At 38.8% G+C, this 19,825-nt stretch overlaps 1 protein-coding gene across 11 annotated transcripts in view; it reads left to right on the top strand.

Annotated features, from left to right (window-relative positions):
• Nucleotides 1–19,825, top strand: part of FRY (FRY microtubule binding protein) — a gene marked incomplete at its 5' end in the record, with an annotated part of 677,381 nt that overhangs the window by 425,885 nt on the left and 231,671 nt on the right. For all 11 annotated transcript variants that reach the window (XR_013960263.1, XM_080662182.1, XM_080662181.1 and 8 more), the window contains 5 exons: nt 285–376; nt 652–824; nt 6,927–7,087; nt 8,870–8,980; nt 16,338–16,492. Coding sequence is in view for 10 of the 11 variants with exons in the window: in XM_080662182.1 (XP_080518308.1) it covers nt 285–376; nt 652–824; nt 6,927–7,087; nt 8,870–8,980; nt 16,338–16,492 (692 nt within the window). The remainder of the gene's footprint in view (nt 1–284; nt 377–651; nt 825–6,926; nt 7,088–8,869; nt 8,981–16,337; nt 16,493–19,825) is intronic.

Here is a 19,825-nt window from a genome sequence, read left to right as displayed (position 1 = left end):
AGTCTTTCCACACATGCTTGGAGCATCTAGGAATTGAGGCTTGTTCTGAACATTTCCACCATATAGATACTTACCAACCTCCACCCTTCCGATGATCTTTCTCTTACAACCTGTAATAGCAAACATTGTCTCTAAGGATTAGGAAAAGAGAAAAATACATTTTGTCTTTTATGTTTAGAAAATTGAAAAGGACTAGGTTAGGCCTTTCTTTAACCCAGTTTCCTAAAGAAAAGCTCATATTGCCTTGTTCATGTCTATAAGTGGTATCACCTCTTTCTGTACAGAACAAAAAACGCCGAGAACGGCGGGACTTGTTAAGACTACAGTTACTTCGAATTTTTGAACTTCTGGCTGATGCTGGTGTAATAAGTGACAGGTAGGGTAAAAATTTCCCCTAATTGACCTCTGCTTACCACACTGGTCTACTTTTATCTCTTTTTATTTCCTTTCTTTTTCAAAATATATTACCTTTAACTTTTACTCAGAAAAAGTCCAAAATTCTTTTGGGGGTTCTTAATCTATTTACGCTGCATATAGGTCAAGAACAAATGTAGTGTGTCATTTCTGAAAGTGGATCTTATTTTCCATGAAGCATGTACCACTTTGAAATGAAGACTGAGCATCTAAAAGTTCCATTTTTCTTTATTCCAGCACAAATGGAGCCTTAGAACGGGATACTTTAGCCCTTGGAGCTTTGTTCCTAGAGTACGTAGACCTGACCCGCATGCTGCTAGAAGCTGAAAATGATAAAGAAGTTGAAATTCTTAAAGATATCCGGGCACATTTTAGTGCCATGGTCGCCAACTTGATTCAATGTGTTCCAGGTACAGTGATGCATCACTGCACGTTACTTACCTTTATGCTTGAAAAAACTTTTGTTCCTCAGGACAGTGCTTCCCTCTAATCCTCCTGGCTTGGTGCAGGGTGGGGTGGGATTGTCTATTTGTCTTGAAATACTTGGAAATATACATGAGGATAGATTGTGGTAATTCAGCACAGAGTTGGAAAGGGAACAATAGGAATTAAGCTTTGCTTTGTATTTGTCATTATTTCTATTTTTTATTTTGGTTTCCATGTGAAAATGAACCTAAGTGACTTCCATATCAAGGAAGGAATTCAGAGGGAACATTCACAGGTGCTTCATTTTTGTTCATTCTTGTGCTAATCTGTGAACATGTTTTAAAGTCTGTTTTGTCTGGTAGAAATATACACCAGCTTTCTTTTATTTGTTTCCCTTTGCATGAAATATCTTTTTCATCCCTTTACATTCAATTAGTGTGTCTTTCTATCTGAAATGGTTTTCCTGTAGGCGGCATACTAGTATATATGGGTCTTACTTTCTTACCCATTCTGCTACCGTATGTACTTTGATTGGAGCATTTAGCCCATTTAAGTAATTCTTTTTTTTAATTATACATTTCAAATATTTATTTCATTAAATATTTGTGTTCAGTCACTGTACTGCTCAGCAGATGCCATCTTTCTTGGGTGGAGCACACCCTTCCAGACAGCATCAGGTTGGATGAATGCAATAGCCCCACACTCTGGACTCCCTGTCAACCCACTCTACAGAGCTTCCACCCTGAAGAGAAGTCAAATGCCTGGGCCAGGGTGTAGAGGTCTGGGCCAATGCAGGTAGTGTCAGTGACTGAGTTGTGTGACTTTGGGGAGGGGGCAATTCCCCCAGCTTTCCCATGAACCTGACTAGCACCTCCTCCTCAAGGGAGATCTACTAGCCTCCCGCTCCTGGCACCTGTCAGCCCCAGCCTCTCAACTTTGGATGGCTCCACCCTGTGAGATCTGGGCAGAATCTGAGACAGACTGAGTTGTGTCGCTATGGGAAAGGGAAAATTTTCCCCTCATACACCCAACTGGTGCAGGGCCTTCCCTTCACACAGCCAAATCTTGATCACTTTGGGCCTGATAAACTCTGCTGGCCTCATCCTAAAACTCCCTGAGACCCTGACCTACCACAAAGGTGTGCAAGCACCCAGCAAGTGGCAGCTAGACTTGGTGTATACTGGGACATTTGATTTGTTAAGTGGCTCAGGCCAGCACTGACAATGAGTTTGAACCTGTGTAGATCTGGTGAACACCTCTCTCCCCTATCTAGTGACTCACTAGGAACCTATCACATACAACTTGAGTACCACAAAAGGCTCTTTCAGTGACTGAGCCTACCAGGAAGGCAGCAGGTGGAGGCAGGCAGAGGCAGACATCAGGTTTCCTTGGGACTTTTAAAGACTTGCTCCCTGGTCCGAGGCTGGTAAAAGCAAGCATTAGTGTGCAGCTTGATCCTTTCCATGCACACCCAGGCCCAGCAGAGGCAGCCACGAATTGTGGACCACTTTGTAGCTCCAAACAGGTTGTCCAGAGCCAGTCACAAGCAGCATCTGACATTGACCTGCACCAGATTCCCATCCAAGAAGACCTAGAACCAACATGCCCACTGGTGATATTCAGACATCATCACAGCAGGATCCAAATAGCCTCACAAGTGGCACATCCAAAGGAAGATTTCTACATGCAACAGACCCTGCTGAGGTGGATTCCACTTTGAGAGGTCAGCACCTGCACAGCAGCTCATTCACTGTGGTTGGAATTGATCCTCACAGTCAGCCAGCATAATGGCCAATCCACACACAAACAGGCCAATAGTAATTAAGATTCAATTACAATAGAAAAGTCCTATAAGGGATATTCCAGGAGCACCCAGCACAGGTGATCAAGGAAATTTTGCCATGGGGTCCCACAGGACACCTACTACATAAGGCCACCCCAGCAAGACAGGGAGTCAAAGCATACCTACATAACACATAGAAATAAACACAAAGAGACAGCCAACATAGAGAGAAAAATAAATATGCCCCAAATGAAAGAACATAAGAAATCTGAAGAAATAAAGTTAAGTGAAACGGAGGCAATCAATCTACCAAAATCTTAGAAATAGCAAGAGAAAGATAGTCAGTTACCTACAAGGGAGCTCCCATAAGACTATCATCTGATTTCTCAACAGAAACATTTTAGGCCAGAAGAACTTGCCAGGAAATATTCAAAGTGACAAAAAGCAAGGACCTAATTTACTCAGCCTGACTATCATTAAAATTGAAGAAGAAATAAAGAGCTTCTCAGAGGAAAAAAAAAAAAGCTAATGGAGTTCATTATCACCTAATCAGTATAATAATAAATGTTTTTAAAAAATGACAGGCAGATTCCTTTGAATCAAAAAAAAATGTTAAAGGGTTTTCTTTAAGAAGGAGGAGGAACAAGAGGAGAAAAAAAACAAAGGAATATAAGTTAAAAGAGTAAAATGGCATTAAATATGTACCTATTAATAATCAGTATAAATGTAAATGGCTTAAATGCTTCAATCAAAAGACATAGGGTGGCTGAATAGATAAAAAAGTAAGATCCATATATATGCTCTCTGCAAGAGACCCACCACAGAATCAAAGATATACACTGAGTAAAGATGAAGGGATAGAAAAAGATATTTCATACAGATGGAAATGAACAATGAACTGGAATAGCAAGACTTATATATGACAAAATAAACTTTAAAACAAAGGCTGTAATAAGAGCAAAAGAAGGACAATACATAATGATAAAGAGATCAATCCAACAAAATGATATAACCCTTGTAAATATTTATGCACCCAACATTGGAACACCTAAATATATAAAACAAATCTTGATAGACATAAAGGGAGAGATAGACAATAATATAGTCATAGTAGGGGACTTTAATAGCACATTAACACCAATGAATAGATCTTGCAGACAGAAAATCAACAAGGAAACAGTAGCCTTAAGTGATACACTGTATCAGATAGATTTAATTGATATCCTCAGAGCATTTCACCCCAAGGCAGCAGAATATACATTTGTTTCAAGTGCACATGGCATATTTTCTAGGATAGACTACATGTTAGACAAAAACAAGTCTCAGTAAATTTAAGAAGGTTGAAACCATATTAAGCATCTTCCTGGCAATAATGCTATGAAACCAGAAATCAATCACAAGAAAACAACTGAAAAACACACAAACACATGGAGCTAAATAACATGTTACAAAACAATGAATGGGTCAACAATGAGATCAAGGAAGAAATAAAGATACCTTAAAACAAAAGAAAATGAGAACACAACAACCCAAAATCTACTGTATACAGCAAAAGCAGTTCTAAGAGGGAGATTCATAGTATTACAGGCCTACTTTAAGAAACAAGAAAAATCTCAAGTAAACAATCTAACTTTATACTTAAGGGAACTAGAAAAGGAAAAACTAGCAAACTCCAAAGTGAGTAGAAGAACAGAAATAATAAAGATCAGAACAGAAATAAATGACAAAGACTTTAAAAAATACAAAAGATCAATGAAACCAAGAGCTGGGTCTTTGAAAAGGTAAACAAGGTTGATAAACCTTTAACCACACTCATGAAGAAGAAAAGAGAGAGGATCCTAATAAATAAAATCAGACATGAAAGAGGAGAAGTAACAAGTGACGCCACAGAAATACAAAGTATTTTAAGAAAATATTATGAAAAACTGTATGCTAACAAATTGGACAATTGGGAAAAAATGGATAAATTCCTAGAAATATACAATCTTCCAAAACCGAATCAGGAAGACTCAGAGAATCTGAATAGACAAATTATAATTAGTAGAATTAAAGCAGTAGTAAAAAAAACTCCCGACAAACAAGACATGGACCAGATGGCTTCATAGGAGAATTTTATCAAACATTCAAAGAAGAACTAACAACTATCCTTTTTAAAATATTCCAGGAAATTCAAGAGGAGGAAAGACTCCCACGCTTATTTTATGAGACCAGCATTATCCTAATTCCAAAACCAAATAAAGACACTACAAAGAAAGAAAATTATAGGTCAATATCCTTGATGAACATAGATGCTAAAATTCTCAACAAAATATTAGCAAACCTGATCCATCAATACTTTGAAAACATCATACACCATGATCAAGTGGGATTTATTCCTAGGATGCATGGTTGGTAACAATATCCACAAACCAATAAATGCGATATACCACATAAACAAAATGAAGAATAAAAACCACATGATTGTATCACTAGATGCAGACTAAAGCATTTAATAAAATCCTATATAATAAAAGGGTAATATGCAAATTGACCCTAATGGTGGAACGACCGGTTGCTATGACGTGCACTGACCACCAGGGGAAGATGCTCAATGCAGGAGCTGCCCCCTGGTGGTCAGTGCGTTTCCATAGGGGGAGCGCCACTCAGCCAGAAGCCAGCTCATGGCTGGCCAGCACAGCAGTGGTAGCGGGAGCCTCTCCTGCCTCCACGGCAGCACTAAGGATGTCCGACTAATAGCTTAGGCCCGCTCCCCACAAGACATCCCCTGAGGCCTTCCAGGCTGCCAGAGGGATGTCTGATTGCCAGCTTAGGCCCGATCCCCTGGGGAGCAGGCCTAAGCCAGCAGTGTACATCCCCTGAGAGTCCCAGACTGCAAGAGGGCGCAAGCCGGGTTGAGGGAACCCCCCCAAAGCACACGAATTTTCATGCTCCAGGCCTCTAGTTTATAATAAAAATTCTCAGCAACATGGAAATACAGGGAATATAATTCAACATAATAAAAGGTATATAGGACAAACCTACAGCCAATATAAAATTCAATGGGAAAAACCAAAAAAACGTTTCCCTTAAGACTGAGAACAAGATAGGAATGTCCACTCTCACCACTCTTAGTCAATATAGTACTGGAAGTCCTAGCCACAGCAATCAGTCAGACAAGAGGAAGAAATAAAAGGCATCCAAATTGAAAAAGAAGACGTAAAACTGTCATTATTTGCATGTGACATGATACTGTATATAAAGAACCCTAAATATTGCACCAAAAAAAACTATTAGAACTGATAAATTAGTTCAGTAAAGTAGCAGGATACAAAATAAACATCCAGAAATCAGTTGCATTTCTATACACCAATAATGAACTATCAGAAAGGGAAACTAATAAAACAATATCATTTACAATTGCATTAAAAAAAAAACAACCTAGGAATAAATTTAACCAAGAATGTAAAAGACCTGTACTCCAAAAGTTATAAGACACTGAAGAATGAAAGTGAAGAAGATACAAATAAGTGGAACGGTATACCATGCTGATGGATAGGAAGAAGTAACATCATTAAAATGTCCATACTACCCAAAGCAATCTATAGACTCCACGCAATTCCTATCAAGTTACTAATGGAATATTTTACAGAATTGGAACCAATATTCCAAAAATTTATATGGAACCACAAAAGACCCTGAATAGCCACAGCAATCTTGAGGAAGAAGAACAAAGTTGAAGAAATCATTCTATCTGATATCTAAACTATACTTCAAGGCCAGTTCGGTGTAAAAATGAATGACTGACTGTCATTAAAAGCACTTGACATAATTACAAAAAGCTACGCTCAACTATTTCTACTTTTTCATAACTTTGATGTTGTATAACCAATCCTCCTCATTTTGATGACTCTAAAGTAAGATGTGAGCTGGCCTCTTCAGCTAAAGTATATTTGTTTAAAATTGTCTATACATTATACTTCATAGTTTTTCCTAAAGACTGGCAGCAGTCAAGGGAACATTGTCTATGTAAGCAGCTGATCGGAAGGTGTTGGAAAGTTCTCTAGATATTGAATAGAAAACAGTGTGCGAGTCATCTTTTGTCTCTGCTTCCTGCTCTGACAACATGCTAGTGAGGAAGGATGCACATTTAGAAAGAAAATTCTGCTTAACTTTTTAAACACTTTTTATTACCTAAAGAAAACTGGGGTTAGGAAATGAAATTAATCCTTTCTCCAAAATTTAAAACTGCTGTATAATAATCACATAAATTGTATTCACTATATTTTTTATTCTCAGAGACTGTTAACTGCATTTTTCTCTCTAGTTCACCACAGGAGATTTCTCTTCCCCCAGCAAAGCCTGAGGCACCATCTTTTCATCTTGTTCAGCCAGTGGGCAGGGCCCTTCAGCATTATGTTCACACCTCTGGATCGATATAGTGACAGGAACCATCAGATCACAAGATACCAGTATTGTGCCTTAAAGGTAGGTCACCTTTGCCTCATGATGATTCTTGTGAGATCCATGGTTTCTTTCCTTAAACTGATAACCATGCCTTAAATTAGGTTAAAATAAATAATATGATTTCATATGATATGACAGAATCCAAGTACACTTGCAAAAAAATCAAATAAACACACACATAAATACATAAGCTGACCTTAAAAATTCCAAAATGTACACATATAAAATAGATCGATAGTTGTGTATAGATATGCAACTATTCCAATTGGCCTCATAATTTCTAAGTGCAAAACTTATCCAAGCTTCCACTTTAATCATTGTGTCTTCTATATAAGAACCACATGTTTTTTTGTTTTTTTTTGTTTTTAATAATTTTATTTAATCTTTATGTTGAAAGTATTACATAGGTTCTCTTTTTTCTCCCATAGAACCACATGTTTTTTCATAAGGGATAAACCCTTAAAGTAGCTGCCTTGCCAATAAACTTCCAACCTAAGAAAAAGTCCATAGATTATATTGAGGGGTGTGTGGTGTGCGTGTGTGTGTGTGTGTGTGTGTGTGTGTGTGTGTGTGTGTATGGTGTCCCCCCAAAAAAGTATACATACACTTTGAATAATTATAAAGGCAGTCTTTATTAAAATACATTTCATTTTCAAAATTGAGCTACCAGATATTAAAGTGTGCATACATTTTGGGGGCATCCTGTGTGTGTGTGTGTGTGTGTGTGTGTATAAATATATATATATATAAGGAGCCCAGCACGCGATTTGAAATCGTGCAGCACTGCCCACCCTCGAGTCACCAGTCCGGCCCTGCCTCCCTCTCCAGCCCTTGAAGCAGCCACGGCCACTGCTGATCAGGCCCTCCCCCAGCAAAGGCATGCAGAGGCCCCTACCGCCCCGCCCCCAACGCTGCACGTGCAACCTCCTCCTGTCTGGTTGACATGTTACAGTGTCCTGGTTAATTAGCATATTTCTCTATTTTATAGATATATATATATATAACCTCAAGTTCAAAATCTGCCATTTCCATTTTTAGCCTCTTATCCTAGAAGATTCCCAGAAATAAATAAATTTCCACTCTACTAGGACTGTTCAAAAATTTCAGAAACATGATTCCCAGTCTAATTTCAACTATCATATATAGCATAAATTGCTGACTTTCAGGTTGACTATTGTCTCAATGGAGCTCATTTAAACCATGTCCCTGATAGTCACTTGGACTTGCTAACTGCAGAATTAATGAAGATCTCACCTTCCCTTGCTTTTTCCCCTCAACCTCAAAGGAACTGAAGTTTATATTTTTCATTTTCTTTATCTTTGATTAAGAATCACAATTATTCCATGTTTTTCATAGTTTGTCAATTTAGTACATTAGTCAAATATTTGTCAAGTTTGTCTATTCAGTACATAGTCAAATATTTGTCATCAAAGCAAAAGTTTAAAAGCTCTATCTTCTGAACTGAATTAATTCACTTGAACTCACTTAAGGTAAGTTTATTTTCAAAACTGTGACATGGCATTTTGCTTTGAATGTTTAGTGTTTCATGATAAAGACTTGTTATGATCATAAAATACATTTTCATGAAGTTAAATTTATGAGTTTAGCTCTTCTAAAATGAGCCAATTGGGAATCTGTTACTTTTTATTGACTATACTAAGGAATACTTAAAAATCTGTGGAAATAACTGCTTTAAAAGACCTTTATCATTTATAATTCTGGTAGTTATGTTTTATAAAGTCAGTTGCATACCATTAGACCATTCCAGTTTTCATTCCCAGGTGTTTTGTGTTTTGTTATCAGGCAATGTCAGCAGTGTTGTGCTGCGGCCCTGTGTTTGACAACGTGGGCCTTTCCCCAGATGGCTACCTATATAAATGGCTTGACAACATTCTGGCTTGTCAAGATTTACGAGTAAGTACTAGCTAAAGATACTTAACTTTTTCAATGTGTAGGGTAGTCTGCCTCTGCTAGGTTACTGAGTGTCTAAGCATTGTTCACAACACAGTCTCTTCCCACATCAACCACAGAATGTAGGTTTAAGTGTTGTTCACAGTACACTGTGATGCATCCAGATAAATATCACAGTAACATTTACCAAGGTTGGCAATAAACTATCCCATAAAGCAAGTCTCCATAAAGTTTAAATGACTGAAGTGACATAGACTGTGTTCTCTAATTGCAGTGGAATTATGCTAGTGATCAATAATATATATATATATATATATATATATATATATATATATATATATATATATATACATATATATATATATGGCACGTGGCCATAATGCCATAGCGACCAAACAACCCGGTCACCAGGAGGTGCATTGATGGGTCTTGCCAGGGCAGAGGGTCTGGGGTCCCACCTCACTCAGTGAGTCTGAGGTCTGGGGTCCCGCCCCCACGGCGGTGTGACGGATGCTGGGGTCCTGCCCCTGCAGCGGCACAGAGGTATGGGGTCCTGCCTTGTGTGGCAGGTCTGGGGTCTCGCACGACCGATCGCCCACTGGGCCACCCCCTACACTCCCCCCGCCGGCGGCGCAGCAGAGCCCATGCCAGGCACAGGCAGGAGAGGTATGTCTGCCAGGTTCTCAGACCCCCACACGCCAGCATCAAGGCCACGGATGCCAGCGCTTTGTTATCTGCCACAACTCCGTGGCCCCAGCGCTGACTGCCGCTCAGACACCCAAGCCAGGGACTCACTGCAGGGCGGGCCCAGATGCTCCTTCCGGCCCCCAAGGGTCCGGCAGCCTCAGCAGTGCCTGAGCCCATGACCCACCCCTGGGAGGGTGGGCCTGGGCTAGGGATCCACAGCCCTTCCCCTGCAACATCCCACCCAACAGTGGGGGAGGGGGAAGCCTCCCTCCTTTCCAGGCCCCACCCCGAACACCCTCCAAAAGCCAGGGAAGAAGTGCCTGCCCGGCTGGGACTGGTGCATCAGGCTCCCCACCCTCGGGAGCCCACTCCTGGCCTCACCAGTGGCTGCAACTCCCCTCAGCCATCCAGCTGCCAGCCTGGGAGGAGAGGAGATGGGGAGGGAGAGCTTTCGTGCAGGCCGGCTGAACCTGGCGGACTCGTACTGGCAGCTTCCCGGTGCCTCCCTGCCCCACCTCTGCAAACAGGACCCCGCCCTGACGCACATTCCTCGGGGTTGTCGCCATCTTTGGAAGGTCAGCACCTGGCTGACTTCCAAGACCTCAGGCAGTAGACGCCCTGCGGTGGCCATGTCAAAGAGGTCTTGGAGTGTCAAGACACTGCCTCTGGTTGAAGCAGGTGCTGTGGGAGCAAAGGGACCAAATGAAATGGTTATGTCCAACAGCTATCTAACTCCACACGTGGTGTGAGAATTAGTCATTGTTAGAGCCGAATTTAGTACTGGTGTGCCCCATTTTAAACAGACCCCCCAAATAGACTTACCATGTTGATAATTCACTTTACTACAGAAACAATGCACAAAGATTCTTGAAATAAGCAAAATATTTTACACCTCATAGTATGAAACGTTTAAACATCATTAAAAATAATCTCTATGAGTAAAGGGAGTTCATATTAGCAAAGTCTAATATACCCAATTCAAAATGTCATTCAGAAATGCATCTACTATGTAAAATCAAAGTATGGGATCTAGGGTTTGGAAAAAGCAACTTTACTCCACTCTACCTGCTCATCCCCTCAGCCTTATGCTTTGCACAAAAGTCTCAATAAAGAGATGGAGCAGAAAGAAAAGTAATGCCTCATGGCACTGAAATTTATCAGTTTTTTCAACAAATATTTATAAAAGTTGTATTAACTTTGTGCCTGTATTATAGAATCACAATACAGCTCTGTCCCTATCTTCAAAGGGCTTAAGTCTCTGTGAATTCCTGGTAAGGTAAACCCGTGAACAGCCAAAAAAGGAGCAGGTTCCAATACCATCCTTATTATAAAAATTACTGAGTAAAAAACTGTCCTCGCTCTCCCTCTAGAACAAGAATTAAAAGGAGCAAATAAATATAATGAATGAATCCAAACTTCTTTGGGGACCCCAACCCTCAGGGACTAACACAGATTTTGTGAGGCCTAAAGTTTACTGAACCTTAAGGACTAATTTTAGCGGGGGGGGGGGGGGGGGGAGGGGGATTTTTTTAATAAGGTTCAAAAATGACTTTATTTAGAATAAGAAAATAAATTACAAATAACTGTAGGCTTGGGGAATCTGTCCCTTTCTCTTTTAAATCATTTCAGGCAGGTTATCCAAAATGACTGTTTGCAACTTGCTTGCTCTCTCCCCCAGAACAAATCCAGCCCTCACAGGGGCTCTGAAGCTTCATTAGCTTTACTATAAAAATAAAAACATTTCAACTACACTCCTTTCTGGACAAAATCCTTTCTTTTTAAATTTTTTAATTTTATCAAAGTAGTAAATACATAGTTCATAATATATCTTTTGTTTTCCTAATAGGTATGTAGTGTAGTGGTATATCATTGTTGTTTTTATTCTATTGTTGACACTATTATAGATGTCTCCTATTTTCCCTCCTTTATCCTCCTCCACCCAGCCCCCCAACCTCTGGCCATCACCACACTTTTCTCTATGTCCATCCCCGCCCCCTCTGACCACTGTTAGTCCCTCCCATCCTATATAATAAAAGGCTAATATGCAAATTGACCAAACAGTGGAACAACCAGTTGCTATGGCGCACACTGACCACCAGGGGGCAGACGCTCAAAGCAGGAGCTGCCCCCTGGTGGTCAGTGCACTCCCACAGGGGGAGTGCTGCTCAGCCAGAAGCCCTGAACTGGGCTCACGGCCGGCAAGCACAGCAGCGGTGGCGGGAGCCTCTCCCGCCTCTGCAGCAGCACTAAGGATGTCTGACTGCCAGTAGTCGGACATCCCCTGAGGGTGCCCAAACTGTGAGAGGGCACAGGCCAGGCTGAGGGACCCCCACGAGTGCACGAATTTCATGCACCAGGCCTCTAGTAAGTACATAATTAAGGCACACTGCTCCAGATAACCAGTGAGTGAAAGAATAAATGAGAGACTGGAAAATATTTTTAACTGAAGAATAATGAAAGCACTACATACTAAACTTGTGTATTATAAATAAAGTCTTGCTTAGACTGAAATGTATAGCTTTAAGTGCATATAATAGATAGAAAAAGAGGCTGATAATGACCTAAGCACCCATCTCAAGGTGTTGGAAAAATAATAACCTCAAACTCAATCAAGTAAAGTGAAGGAATAAGGATAAGAGCAGAAATTAATCAAAGAGAAATAATTAATTTAAACCAAAAGTTGAATTTGTTAAAAAACTAATAAAATTAATAAATCCATGCCCTAAATGGTTTGGCTCAGAAGATAGAGCATCGGCCTGCGGACTGAAGGGTCCCAGGTTTGATTCTGGTCAAGGGCATGCACCTTCGTTGCGGGCACATCCCCAGTAGGGGGTGTTCAGGAGGCTGCTGATCGATGTTTCTCACACATTGATGTTTTTAACTCTCTGTCCCTTTCCTTTCCTCTCTGTAAAAAATCAATAATATATATATTTTTAAAAATTAATAAATCCATGACAAGTCTGATCAAGAAAGAGAGAAAGAATGCACATGTCATTAGCATCATAAATGTAAAGGAACATCACTACAATATTTAAAATATTTAAAATAAATGAGAACAAATGAACACCTTTGTGCAAGTAAACTTGAAAATTTAGATAAAAGAGGCAAATTCCTAGAAAAACATAATACCAGAAGAAAAGAAAATCTGAAGAGTCATATAAGTAATAAAGAAATTTAATCTGTAATTGGACTTCCCACAAAAAAAAAAAAAAAACCACAAAACTTTAAGAACAGATGGCTTTACTGATGAAGTCAACATTTAAGGAACAAATTGCATTGATTTGATACAAATTCTTAAAGAGAAAACAGCTCAAGAGAAAATACATCCCAACATGTTTTATCAGACCAGCATAACCTTGATACTAAAACCTGGCAAGGATTTAACAAGAAATAATATTAAAAGGCAATTTCATTCATGAGTATAGAAAAAAAACTTTAAACAAATTATTAGAAAACTAAATTCAGTGATATATAAAAAAGATGATTCATTATGACCAAGTTGTGATTATTCAAGACCTACATGATTGGTTTAATGTCCATCCATTCATTAGTATGTTAATTACATTAATAGTGTCTCAAGAAAGAAATATTATATGGTTATCTCAATAGATGCAGAAAAGCATTTTTAAAATTCTACATTCATTCATGAAACTCTTAATAAGACCAAGAATAAAAAGAACTTTCTTGGTTTGATAAAGGTATCTTTAACAAACATATAGAAAACATAAATACTTAATGGTGAATATTGAAAGTGTTTCCTTAGGTTAAAATGACCAAGGGAGCCCACTGTCACCACTTATGTCAACATTATGCTATAAATCCTTGCATATGCATTAGGAAAGAAAAATAAGGTGTCAGGAATAAAAAAAGAAAAACTTAGATGGCAAATCTAAATGTGAAAGGTAAAAGAAATAAAGTTTCTAGAAAATAAGACAGGAGGATATCTTACTCCTTGAGATTATGGAAAGATTTCTTAAACAAGATGCAAAAATTACTAACCATAAAGAAAGACTATTTAATAACTTCTGTTCACCAAAAGGCACCATTAAGGGTGTGAACAGACTAGCCATTGCATAAAAGATACTTGCAACATAAACCAGTTCTTAAATCTAAAATACATAAAGAACCCCTACAAATAAATAAGATAAAGACACCTAGAAAAATGACCAAAGGTTAAAACAAGCTATGTACAAAAGAGGTTATCTAAATGGTCAGTAAACATAAGAAAACATTTTCCAGCTCATCAGTAGTCACAAAGATGCAAACTAAAGCCACAGGAGATGATACCCACCAGTATGGCTGAAATTTAAAAGATTGGCAGTACCACTTATGACCCAGCAATTCCACTTCTGGGTATATATTTAAAGAAATCCAAAACAGTATTCAAAAAGACGCAGCATTATTTACAATAGTCAAGATATGGAAGCAATCCAAAGTATCCATCGATAGACAAATAGATAAAAAAAGCTGTGATACATACATACTATGGAATATTACTCAGCCATAAAAAAGAATGGAATGTTATCATTTGCAACAGCATGGATGGGCCTAGAGGGTGTTATGTTAATGAAGTAAGTCAGACAGAAAAAAATATACCATATGACTTCACTTATATGTGGAATCTAAAGAACAAAATAAACACACAAAATAGAAACAGACTTATAGATACACAAAACAAACTGATGAGGGGGTTGGAGGGCTGGGTGAAAAAGGTGAAAGTATTAAGAAATACAAATTGGTAGTTACAAAATAATTATCCTATATAATAAAGAGGTAATATGCAAATTGACCATCACAAGATGGCAGCACCCACAGTGGGGACAGGACCGGCTGTTCCACGCACCTGCCATTGGAGTCCCCTCAGCCCCACTGGGGGCCTTGGGTCCTCCTGCACCCCCACTGACTGAGGCTCAGGTAACCAAGGCCAGTTGAGGCTTGCGCTGCCGGCAGTGGCAGCAGCAGAGGTGTGATGGGGCTTTGCTTTCCCCTGATCACCTGGGTTGCCTCCCTCCCCTGAGGGCTCCTGGACTGTGAGAGGGGGCAGGCGGGCTGAGGGACCCCCCCTCCAGTGCATGAATTTTCATGCACCGGGCCTCTAGTGGGATATAAAGTACAGCACAGGAAAAATAGTCAACAATATTATAATATGTATGTATGGTATCAGGTGGGTACTTGAAATATTGGGAGATCACTTTTAAATTATATAATTGTCTAACCACTATGCTGTATACCTGAAACTAATACAAAATAATATTGAATGTAAACTGTAACTGAAAAAGAACATTTTTAAAAATAATAAAGAAGTATAAAGATTAAATATCACCAATATAACATAAAAAAAGAAAAGATTGTCAGTACCAAATGTCAATGAGGAAATGGAGCAATGGGAACACTCTATGCTATAGAGGGTATAAACTGGAAATACCATTTTGGAAAACTGATTGGCATTATTTACTAAAGTTGCACACAGTATACCAACAACCAGCAGTTTCTAAATTAGGGAGTGATCATAAATTAGAATACTATGCAACAGTGGGCATAAATTAATGTAGGTTACTCTCAAACAGCGGTTGAGTGAAAGAAAGCAAGACACAAAGTTGTATGTTATATAATTCCACTTACATGGAGTTCAAAACAGCCCAAACTAACCAATGGTGGTGGAAGTCAAGATGTGGTTGCTTCTGAGGAGGGGAGAGAGACCAGTGATTAAGAAAATGCACAGGCAGGCTTTACTGGTGCTAGCAATCTGTGTTTTTTACTTTGTGGTACTCACATTATCGTGTTCAGTTAAGATAACTCATCATATACTTGTGAATCATATACTATGTATTTTATACATCAATATCAAGCTTCTAAAGCATAATAATAACTTGCTGATTTTCTTTCAAGTCTAACTTTGAAATGAAATGTTTTTAAGTCCTTTGCAATACTAAAGCCATATAAGTTTTTATCTTAAGCCCCTTTAGAAACTAGGTTGAGCATGTTTGACCATTCAATTAGAATATCACTCCCAAAACCAGAAACTTTCCTTCTCCATCTTGTTGCAACTTCCAGGGAAACAGGAAAATGTTTTTGGAGGGGAATATAGTCTCCAGGCACCAGTCATCTTCTGGACAAAAGACAGTAGCTTCAGGAATCAATTAAGTATCCTATTAACTCTCTTTACTATGCTAATATTTTATATGGAAGTCTCTGATTATGAAGAGTTTATTGGTAACTGTATTTCTTTTAAAAAGATTGCCATCTAAGCTTTACACAGTATATTTAGTAATCAAGCCTCCTAAACATACTCCCTCTGATTTTTTCTTAAAAGACTGCATACATAAAGGCTCTTCTTTTGTATGTTTGAATTTTTTGCCAAACACATATATTTTTCAGAAACACTTTAAATGCAAAGAAGAAATATAGACAAAGTCTTCACCACCTTTCCAGCATTATATGATTGAGCATGAGTAGACCCTATAGACAGATTTAGGTAGGATCCCGTTTATTTCAGTATTCAGTTGTAATCACTCCCTCTTAAAGAGGAAAATTTGAAATAAAAATTAATCAAGATGAATGCTCAGTCTCCACTTTATTTAACCCATTCGATATTGACTAAGCTTGATTTTGTGTCTTTCCCTGGAATAACCTTTCATTAAACATGAATAATTGCTTTCCTCTGTGTGTTCAGGTTCATCAACTTGGCTGTGAAGTTGTCGTCTTACTCTTGGAACTTAATCCTGACCAAATAAATCTTTTTAATTGGGCAATTGACCGATGCTACACAGGTTCCTACCAACTTGCATCTGGCTGCTTCAAAGCCATAGCAACTGTATGTGGAAGCAGGTATGGATTCTCGTAAGCAGGGGTTACTGGTCAGTGGAAAATTCAATTAGGGTTGTTCTTCATGATATGAATAACTGAGAGCCTACTGCTTTTGTAATTATTCAAGCATAGTAAATGCTATGGGAATGCAAAATGGCCTATATTTCCCTGGCAGAAAGACCACACCCTGTAAATGTGCAGCTACACTGATGTTTTGTATTGTACCAGGAGAGTGGTTTGTCATTATAGCTCCCTTCTTTTAATTCATAGTGAAATTCATAGTGAAACATTAGAACAGGATTTGAAAATGATCAAGAAGATATATTAAAGGAGTTTCTAGAAATGCTTGTGAGAGATGTGAGCAATAATCCCTTCAGCCATCTTTAGACCAAACTAAGCCCAAAAAGCACCCTTCAAAAGGTTAAATCCACCTTGTTCAAAACTTCAGAAGGGAAGAAAAGGAAAGAAATGTGGCACCCAGGTTCCACACACCACACTTTTAAAACCACTGTCCTTGTTATATAAATTAGTCATTTGGCAAAAATATTCAGAACTCTAGTTTATTGAATTTCATAACTATGATACAAGGGTTAATGAAGATACCCAAATTGCATGAGCTTTTTCCAAAAAGAAAAGCTCATATGTTAGAACTTGAAAGAAGGCAGCTGAAGTATATTTTTGAAAAGACTCATATAGACTGTTGATTTTCCTGTTCGATAAATTGTTGCATTTTAAATGGCTATATTGATTCCCTATTCAGGTAGGTCAGTTGGTTAGAATGTCATCCAGATATGCCACAGTTGCAGGCAGATTTAAAGGTTGTGGGTTTGATCCCCAGTCAGGGCACATACAATAATCAGCAAATGAATGCATAAATAAGTGGAACAACAAATCTCTCTCTCTCTCTCTCTCTCTCTCTCTCTCTCTCTCTCTCAATCAATAAATTTTAAAAATAAATAAATAAATAAAATTAAATGGCTGCTGTCTTCAGGTACTCAAAGAAGGGAATAGAAGTGAATTCATTATAAATTTCAACTTATTACAAATGAAATAAAAGTGAACTAGTTTTAAACTCCAACCTATTTTGTTCTAAACTAATAAGAACAGAATTTTAAAAGAAATCTACTTTTAGTAAATGTAAAATAACCCTGCTTTTTAGAGACAAGTTTCTCTTTAAAATTTTTATCTTTCTTTTAAAGATAGTAGATAACATTTCATATCTAAAACTTGCATTTTTCCATAATCTTAGCAGTAGAATTTTTATTATACACTTTAATCTCCATAAAATTTTAGCACATGAATATAAACTGATTTTTCCATCATTTTATTTTTTTATGTTAACATTACAAAATAATACTTGGATCTATGGGATATTACCAAAATAACATTTTTTTGAAAAATTATCTTTCTCCAGAATGTATTTTATTTTTAGTCATTTCTATCTATTAAGAATAAATCTCACATGATGCTTTGATTCTAAAAAAATGTATTTAGAATCTACGACTTGGACCATAGGTTTTCTCTTTTTTCCGCCCCTTTCCCAGTGATCTTGCCTTGAACTTTACTAGCCAAATAATTTAATTGCATGCTGTCTCATAAAATGTTACATTTCATTCCTTGAATAAGTCTAGGTATTTATCCTTAGGGAGTACAAATGAGTACTTTAATAATTTAACAATATAATCACAATTTCAGTAATATCTCCAGTCCCAAAAATATTAGGACATAAAATCCTCTATGCTTAGAGTAGATTTTTAAAGCTATGATCTTAAACTATTTGGGTTTCTTAAACAAATATTGCATATCAATTTACATTTATGACATTCATATTTCTGAAGGAAGGTTAGAGGGCCAGGCAAAGCCATGGATTGCCGTGACCTGTCTGCCAAGACAGTTGCTAACATTGCTGTCATTTCTCACCACAGAGAATGTTTAGAATTTAAAGCTTCAGCTGTGGCCAAAATTTACTCTCTTTTCCCATAAATTCTCAGAATGTGTAGTTTAGACAAGCCTCAGATTTGTCTGAACAATCTTTGCACTTGTTTTCAATTCTGTTTTTTCAAAGAAATTAGGGTGTTTTAGCTTTTGCTTTTAAAATTTCCTGCGTGTTTGCTTCTGCAAAATACCTAAATACCTTCTCTTATGAAAGAATAGATTCCTGAGAAGTCATACATAAACTGGGTCATATTTTAAATTTCTCAAAGTTATCTGGACAGTCACTCCTATGACAAGTCATTTTCTAAAGAGAAGAATCCTTCTTGTAAAATAAATAATTACCATTTCCTTTTCAAATAGGAATGATCATAAGCCAGATTTATTTTATAAGAATATGATGATACCAGAGGCCCAGTGCACGAAATTTGTGTACAGGGGGTTTGGGGGGTGTCCCTCAGTGCAGCCTGCACCCTCTCCAATCTGGCACCCCTTGGGGGATATCCGACTGCTGGTTTAGGCCCAATCCCTGCAGTCGGACATCCCTCTCACAATCCAGGACTGCTGGTTCCTAACCGCTCACCTGCCTGCCAGCCTGATCGCCCCCTAACTGCTCTCCTGCCTTCCTGATTGCCCCTAACTGCTTCTACCTGCCAGCCTGATTGATGCCTAACTGCTCCCCTGCTGGCCCAATTGCCCCCCAACTGCCCTCCCCTGCCAACCTGGTTTCCCCCAACTGCCATACCGTGCTGGCCAGGTCACCCCTAACTGCTCTCCCCTGCCAGCCTGATCGCTCCCAACTGCCCTCTCCTGCTGGCCTGTTTGCCCCCAACTACCTTCCCCTGCTGCCTGATTGCCCACAACTGCCCTTCCCTGCTGGCCTGATTGCCCACAACTGCCCTCCCCTGCCAGCCTGGTCACCTCCAACTGCCCTCCCCTGCCGGCCTGATCACCCCCAACAGCCCTCCCCTGCCAACCTGGTCACACCCAACTGCCCTCCCCTGCTGGCCTCATCGCCCCTAACTGCCCTCCCCTGCAGGCCTGGTCCCCCCCAACTGCCCTCCCCTGCCAGCCATCTTGTGGCAGCCATCTTGTAGCGGCTATCTGGTAATGACATTGCATGTGACACAACCTAGGCTATTATTATATAGGATAAGTAGATTCATTTATTAAAGAACCAGTTATAATTGACTTGACAATACCTAAAAGATTGAATATTTTTAATGCTCTTATTGCTTAAAATTTTTTACCTTTAGTTTTAGAAAGGGAAATTAGCAATATTTGCATAATCCTATATAATAAAAGCGTAATATGCTAAGTGTCCAGTCGTCCAGTCAGCTGTTCAACCAATCAAAGCATAATATGCTACTGATTTCCTAAGGTTGCTCAAACACTAGCTATGATGTGCACTGACCACCAGAG

This window comes from Plecotus auritus (assembly GCF_963455305.1).
Source record: "Plecotus auritus genome assembly, chromosome: 3".
Taxonomy (NCBI): Eukaryota; Metazoa; Chordata; class Mammalia; order Chiroptera; family Vespertilionidae; genus Plecotus; species Plecotus auritus.
This window is presented reverse-complemented; position numbering and strand designations above follow the sequence as displayed.